The following is a 7,624-nucleotide window of genomic DNA, read 5'->3' on the forward strand; positions in this document are numbered from 1 at the left end:
GGGGGGGGGGGCTCTGGTGCCCCCACCACGCCCGCCACCGCTCACGCAAGTTCGGCCCGCGGGCTCGGGTCGGGAGCCGACGCTCGGGAGCGGCGGGCGTGTCGCTGGCGCTACTGACTGAGTCGCCCGCTCATAGGAAACGTTCCGTCGGTAAGCACGAGTTTGAACCACAAAGGGGTGCCTGCCTCGGTGAGTGTGAGTGTGAGTGCAGCAGCAGCTGGCGAGGGGCCGGCTCGGACAAGCGACGTCGTGCGGAAGCCGAGGAGCCGCATACACGAAAGTTGTCAAATAGGGCTGCTCGTTGGTCGACAGACTTCAAACTTACAGGGAAAAGACGCCAGTGATTAAACGAGAACTTGGCGTAAGAATGGGGGCGCGTCATCATTTGCTTTCCGTTTCTAAAGGACGGCAAGTGAGGTTATGTTGCCCAGCGGCGGCGGGGGGCGGCGGCCGCGCGCCTTGCTTGTGCAACCGCGGCGGCCTCAAGGTCGCGGGATCAGTTTGTGTGTGGGGGGGGGGGGGGACTAAAGCGCGTCGAGTCCGCGCCGCCGGCTGGCTGCCGGCCAGAGTCGTGCGATGGGTGTGTGCGGGCTCGGACGGGCGACAAGTAAAACCGAGCGGGAAACCACTAGGGTAATCCGGCTGACAGCCGTTGGATAATCCAACAGGTGTAATACAAGGAAAGTCGAAAAGAAAATGCGGGGTAACCCGGGGAAACTTTAGGGCGCTGCCGACCTGAGTAGAGGTGTGCGAATACCCATTTTCGAAATCGAATCTTCAATATTTTTCCTCGAATCGAATCGAATCTTACAAATTTAACCTCGAATCGAATCCAATTATACTATTTCGGATTCGAATCGAATCATTTGATAGCAATAAAAACCGCACTTAAGAAAGGCAGTCAATATTATCTTTATCTTTAGAAATGGTGGGCCTGAAATTCTGGCAGACGTCATCGAGCGTGCAGTCTGGCCAGTTTTTGTTTCGATTTCGAACAAGAAGATTTTGATTCACCCGAATTGTTCGATTTCGAAGTGGCTTGTTTCGAAATCGAATCGAATCGAGCTTGATTCGATTCGAATTCGAACTGTTCGCACACCTCTAGACCTGAGTTGTGCGTTGGGTTGCCTTCCATCAGGGCGTTCAAAGTGAAACTGTGTATGGACTTCATATCGGCATTCCCGGGGTCACACCGGTCATGGAAGTCAGAGAAAAGTCAGGAATACCAGGTGGCTGATTAACCCCGCACACTTTTGTACTATGCAACCCGCCCGCACGGCTCCATCCGGGACTGCATACCCACCAGGCGCTGGGGACCGGCTCCAAGCGCCAGCGCGTCGCTCCGCCACTGTTGTTGCAGCCACCGCCCTGGTGCGTTACAAAGGGGTTGTTCGTGGTTTTCCGGGAGTTGCCGCGAGTCTGCGGGGGTAACTCGCGGGCCCGCGAGGGTAGCACGCGGGTCCGTGGGCGAAACTCGCGGTCCGCGGATCCTGCCGCGGGGGTTGCTCGCGGTCCGCGATTGCCGTCAGCTAGCGCCGCGGACCCGCGAGCTACCCTCGCGGACCCACAAGGTACCCCCGTGCACCCGCGAGTCACCCCCGCGGACCCGCGATTTACCCCCGCGATATCGCGAGTTACCCCCGCGGACTCGCGGGAACCCTCTAGAAACCGCGAACAACCCCTTTGTAACGCACCAGGGCGGTGGCTGCAACAACAGTGGCGGAGCGACGCGCTGGCGCTTGGAGCCGGTCCCCAGCGCCTGGTGGGTATGCAGTCCCGGATGGAGCCGTGCGGGCGGGTTGCATAGTACAAAAGTGTGCGGGGTTAATCAGCCACCTGGTATTTAATTTGGGTCAGGGAAAATTTTTAGGTGAGGGCGAATCATGATGGCTATGGCCTAGGTACGCCAGGTAGATGATTAACCCAGCTCACTTCTGTAGTTATACCGAGGGGGCAACAACTCCGGGAGGGAATCATGTGTACACCTGCCTGGGAATCACCAGGATAAAAAATAATCGAAATCAGCAGAAATCGTTTAAACTAAGCGGAAAACTAGAGGAATTGGTACAAATTAGTCGAAATAAGCTTTTTCTACACTGAAAAATCTAAGGAATGATTATAAATGCACGGGAATCACTGGGAATCAAGAATTTCGTTAATCATGTGTACACTTCAAAAGGGAGTTATTGCCCCCTCGATTTATACTGTACCGCACGCACGAGTGCGGGCGGGTTGCCTACTCGCTCGACCCGTAAGGCGCCGTGGGCAGGGGCGATAGGCAAGCCCCGTTCGCACTAGTCCGTGCGGTACAGCATAACTACAGAAATGAGCGGGGTTAATCAGCCACCCGATACTTTGACCAGAGTAGCAAAAAATGCAGATTCGGAATTTAAAAAAATGTTGCACGCTCCGCTTGCAAGCACTGCTGGCAACATTCTTGTTTTTCTTAATTTCTATATTCTTCAGTAATAATAACTTCATCGTTTGCATCTTTTACTTCATTTTTACTACAATAACCTCCCACCGCCAGGTTCGCACGCCCGCTGCCTGCCCAAATGATCCGTGCGCCGAAACGAGTCCGGCAGACTCGCTGCTAGCATCGATGGATGGTCCACTGTGCACAGTGGACCATGGACCGCACGGCTCATTTTGGGTTAGCCCTCTTACAAGGATCATTTTTAATGACATTATTCATCCCAGAAAATGCGCTGGCCCGCGTGGCCCGCCCATCCGGCACCCCCAAAGAGGCCGTTGCAACCAGTGTTGAAGCACTACACCTCGCCGCACTCTCGGCTCGGGTTCGGATGACGCGACTCGTAAGTCGCGTCGCCATCTGTAGCCGCCGCCTACGTCACTGGCGCGGCCGCCACGACCAGCGCCTCCTCCAGCGATGGCCGAGCAAGAAGAAGACCCCAGAGCATGGTGAGCCCCAGCTTGTTGTTGTCTGTCTGACGCACTGCTTTGGTCGACTTATTCACTCACCCTCGTGCCTCTCCCCCTCGGCAGGTTGAGGTCGCACCGCGCGGCCCGCGTGCGGAACCTGCTGCACGTGACCGTCGCGCTGCGATCCGGCCGCGGACAGCCGATTGCCGAGGCCCTGAGCGACGCGCTGCTGGAGGCGATGCGGGCCGGCAACGAGGAGCAGCTGAAATACTTAGTGCAAATGGTAGCGGACGGTCGTCTGAGGGAGGACAGTCTGGCCGCGGCGTGGCGCAGGGCGCGCGTGCAGAGGCTGCCCCTGAGCAGGGACATGCAGCGGCGGGCAGTCGACTTTATGGTGAAGCTGCGCTATGGGTATGGGCCGTTTACCACCGAGGAGCTGAGCCGCATGCTACTGAGGGTCAACTGCGTGGAGGGCGCGGAGTTCTTACTCCGCACAGTGACGAACGTCCAGGTGCAGAGGGACAGTCTGGAGGCGGCGTGTGGCCAAGCCCGGGACCAGGGCGTGTTCCTGAGGAACAAAATACAAAAACTTCTGAAGCGTCTTCTGCGCGGCTACTCGGAGCTCCTGAGCAGGGAGCAGCCCCTAGGTTGGGACGCGCTGTGGGGCCTGGTGGACCGGCTGCTGGACGAGTACCTGCCGCGCCTGCTCGACCTGCTCGGACGCGACGGCGAGGAGGAGGACGAGGCCGTGGAGTTGGCCACGCTCTCGGCCCTTGCCATCCGCGAGCTGAAGGGGCACTTCTACCGGTCCTACGGCGAGGTGCCCTGGGAGGAGTTTGAGTACCTCCTGGTGACGTTCGTCGAGGCGCGGACCGTCTACAAGACCCTGGCATTCCTCGTGGCCAGCAGGGACAGACTAAGAGTGCACCTGGAGTTCTTCCTGGAGAAGGTGAAGAATCTGAGGACTACATACATAAGTCGCCTAGACAGGGAAGCAGCTGTGGAGGAAATGAAGAAGGCCCCTAAAGGGGAGAGGGCCGTAGTAACAGCCAAGGCTTCTGGTGACCAGCCACTGAAGGCCATCCGCGAGGACTTCGCGCTGCTGCGGGACTGGCACTCACTCGACGAGGTCGTAGAGGCCCTCGAGGCCGCCATCGCCGCCTTGCGACTACCCTCGCAGAGCTGGGAGGAGTGGGGGTGGCTGGCTTTGCGAAGAGGTCTTTTCCTAGCCGGCGAGAAGATGAAGAACACGTGGTCGTCACCCAACTTGTCCGGTCGCTACACCAAGCTCCTGGAGCTGACGGCCCCGGAAGGCATCCTCAAGTTGTTGTGCAGTGGGATCCGTGACGTTCAGGAGCACCCTAAAGTAGTGGCACCCGGGGCACCCGTGAGTAACGCGGAGGCTCTGACCATGTCGGACCTGGATTCTGAAGAGTGGCGGAGAGAGGGGTTGGAGGAGGAACTGGGGAGAGTGCTGCACACGGTCTCAGCCATGCTTACGGAGGCTGAATCTGATTTATGGGCAAAGAAGGGGAAGAATCTTATTGATATGGCGCAAAGCGGCAGAGTGAATACATCATTACGAAGTAATTGTGTGACGTCCGACACGAATGTGATTTACAGGGAAGTGAAAAAAATACTTGAAGCTGCAAACACAGGAAGAAACGACGAGGAACTAGAAAAAATCATTAGAGAATTAAGAGACTTGCTGCGCCACAAAGATAGGATTGATGTTTTTCTAAAAACGCCCCCTCAACTTAATCCACTTGCGGATCACAACAACAAGGTGTATAAGGCTGTGCTACAACACTGCCCGCAAGATTTTCTTAGAATTATTCAACTCTTGGAATGGAAATGTGCTGAAGGCCTGAGTAACTTCCAAGCCGACCTGAATGAGTCAAGTTGTATCGGTGGTGGCTCTGGTGAGGCGTCTCGCTGCGCCATTGAGCGCGGCCTCTCCGCCCTGGAGGCCATTGATCATGACTCCAACCATGAGGGGCCGGTAAGGCAGTACGCCATAGAGGGCGGGCTGCAGGCGCTGGCCTCCCGCTGGTACAAGGACGACCGAGCTCCGCCACTGCTGGTCGCGCACGAGCCCGCCTTGTTCGGCCGCCAGTTGAGGAACTACCTGAACCACAAGGACCTGGCCATGACGCTCTTGTTTCCCACGCGAATGGAATGTGGCAGCCTCTGGGTCCTTCTTCTTGATAGCCGCAGCCTAGTCGCTGACCGCCGGGACGTGGCACCCAGGGTGCAGGAGCCGGCAGCCGCGGCAGTCGTAAACGCTGAGGTGTTGCGGCTGGCCAGGCTCAAGGACGACATGTTCCGCGGCGCGCGCAGGGGAGACCTGGCCGAGGTGCAGCGCGCCGCGGGGCTCGGCGTGGACATCTCCAGCAGGGACTGCCGGGGCCGCACGCTGCTGCACGCCGCCGCCGAGGCCGGCCGGGCCAGCCTGGTGGGCTGGCTGCTAAAGACCAAAGCCGTGGACCCGCTCGCCCTGGACTGGGAGGGGCGGAGCGCGCTGCACTGCGCTGGGACCGGGGAGGTCGCCAAGCTGCTGCTCGCTGCGGGCCGGGGTGAGTACACAAAGCAGGGGTGCATTATTCTGTTTTAGCCCAGGGATCTTGCGCTTAATTTCCTATCACCCCTACATGGCTGTTAAATAAGCAGCTGCGTTGTGTGGCCGCCTAGTCCTAAGAGACAGCAACATAAACTTATTTTGTGTTATTGCTTCATCTAAATGTTTCTAATTGCGCGTGTTCCTGTTGCAGTGGCGCCTTGTGATTACGGGTGCTCTCCTCTTCACACCGCGGCGTTCGCCGGGCGGGCCGACGTGATCCTGGCGCTCATTCCTCACTACGACCTCAACGATAAGGACGGCACCCCCTTCACACCTCTGCACCTGGCTGCACGCGGTGGCCACGAAGCCGCGGTGCGCGCGTTGTTGCAGGCCGGCGCGCGGTACGAGTCTGTCAAGGAGGGGTGCACCCCGCTCTTCCTTTCAGCCACGGCCGGCAGCGCCCCCGTGGTGAGCCTCCTCCTGGACCCGTCCCTGCTGCTCCCGCAGCCCTCGCATGTCGACTGCTGGCGCGCTGCCGGCGGTGCTGGCTACGCCGGGCTGCAGCACCACCTAGACGTGTTTTCCACCCTCACGGCCGAGCTGAAGAGGCGCAGCGCGCAGCTGGACAGCGCGGTGGCGCAGTGGTGCGTAGGCGGAGTGGCTGAGGGGGGCAGCACTGAGGTCGCCGACGAGCTGCTGGTGCACTGGCCGGATGCTGTGCGGCTGGAGCTCGACATCTACAACCAGAAAACTGCCCTATCCATCGCCGCAGCAAACGGTCGCGCTGCCCTGGTGCGCACCCTGCTGAGCCGCGGGGCTGACCCGCTGCAGCGCGACAAGGACTCTGACACTGCGCTGCACTTGGCGGCTCATACCGGCTCCGTGGAAGTGATCAACGCCCTGTGGGACCACACGCAGGCGGAGCAGGACGCAGGGAGGAGAGCGGAGCTGGGACTGCTGTGGGAGGGCCGGGGGGAGGAGGACCCACCGCTGTGTGTGGCGGCAGGGAGAGGCCACCTGGAGGCCCTGCAGCGGCTGGTGCAGCTGGGCGCGGACAAGGACGCGGGGACGCGTGATGAACCTGATGTGACGCCTCTCAGGCGGGCTGCAACCAGAGGACACGCAGAGGTGGTGCGGTGGCTGGTCAAGGAGGGCGCCCGCCTGTTCGACCGCAGTAAGCCTTCCTTCACACCACTGATGGCTGCTGCACTGCGGGGGCACCTGGCCGTGGTGAAGCTCCTCGTGCCGGCCAGCCAGCTCACGAAGCAACAGCAGCGCGAGCGCCTGGACCTGCTGCAGCACGTGAATCCTAACGGGTGGACAGCCCTGCACTGCGCTGTGCCGTTGGGCTCGCTGGAGGTGGTGAGGTACATCCTGGAGCGGGAGCTGCAGCTGCTGGAGCTGCACTACAGCAGGACAGTGAAGGACAGGCGGAGTGTGACGCCGCGCAACGTCACCGTGTACAGCGTGGAGTGCACCAATAAGTGCACCGCTTTGCAGTGTTGTGTCAGGTACGACGCCCCCTCCAGTGTGTTCCGCGAGCTGCTCCGGTACATGGAGAACACGCGGCTGATGGAGCTGGCCGGCAAGGATGTGACGGACGTGCGCGACATGGTGCGGGCGGCGCTGGATCTTGTGGAGCCCGCCAGTCGCTCGTGGACCGCACTGTACGGGCGGGGGCACCCCGTCCAGGAGATGAAGAAGGTGCTCAGGGAGTCACTCCGGCGGCTGCAGGACCCCGTTCTAAGCCAGGCGGAGGAGTCTCTACGGCTACTGTCATTGTAGTAGCTCGGAGAACTGTGATTGTATATTGATGGCGAGGAAATCTAAAAATAAAAAAAATATTCTTGTTTATGAACACCCTTTTGTTTTACCTAGATCCCCCCTATTTAGCCATGAATACGCATGAACACCTAACAGTCACGATAGGGTAGGGTGGTCGTCGTTCAACAGAGCTCTGCTGTGTACTTAACGCGATTACAATGCATTTTCGACTCGTTACAACTACAACTGACGACACTTTTAAAAAACATTACCATTACCCAACACAAAACAATTATTCAACTTATAGATTGTTGGGTTTCTCAAGCTGACTCGCGCCGGCGCTGCAGGTGCGGGCACAAAGTGTTCCCTCTCCCTCTCTCTCTCTCTCTCTCTCTCTCTCTCTCTCTCTCTCTCTCT

At 58.9% G+C, this 7,624-nt stretch overlaps 2 protein-coding genes across 5 annotated transcripts in view; both read left to right on the forward strand.

The window, feature by feature from the left end:
* The window catches only part of LOC113209367 (somatomedin-B and thrombospondin type-1 domain-containing protein-like), a gene marked incomplete at its 3' end in the record, with an annotated part of 195,332 nt that overhangs the window by 174,402 nt on the left and 13,306 nt on the right, over nucleotides 1-7,624 (forward strand).
* On the forward strand, nucleotides 21-7,297 carry LOC113215718 (uncharacterized). Of its 4 annotated transcripts, none has more exons than XM_026435381.2 (4): nucleotides 21-150; nucleotides 2,701-2,922; nucleotides 3,007-5,459; nucleotides 5,655-7,297. In XM_026435381.2, the coding sequence occupies exons 2-4, from the start codon at nucleotides 2,891-2,893 to the stop codon at nucleotides 7,226-7,228; spliced, it is 4,059 nt and encodes a 1,352-aa protein (XP_026291166.1). In that variant the 5' UTR covers nucleotides 21-150; nucleotides 2,701-2,890; the 3' UTR covers nucleotides 7,229-7,297. The 4 variants fall into 4 exon arrangements, with proteins under 4 accessions (XP_026291166.1, XP_026291167.1, XP_026291169.1 ...); XM_026435382.2 differs by having other exon boundaries at nucleotides 49-150; nucleotides 2,531-2,922; XM_026435384.2 differs by having other exon boundaries at nucleotides 59-189.

This window comes from Frankliniella occidentalis, unplaced genomic scaffold, assembly GCF_000697945.3.
Source record: "Frankliniella occidentalis isolate FOCC.00 unplaced genomic scaffold, Focc_3.1 Scaffold89, whole genome shotgun sequence".
Classification (NCBI taxonomy): Eukaryota; Metazoa; Arthropoda; class Insecta; order Thysanoptera; family Thripidae; genus Frankliniella; species Frankliniella occidentalis.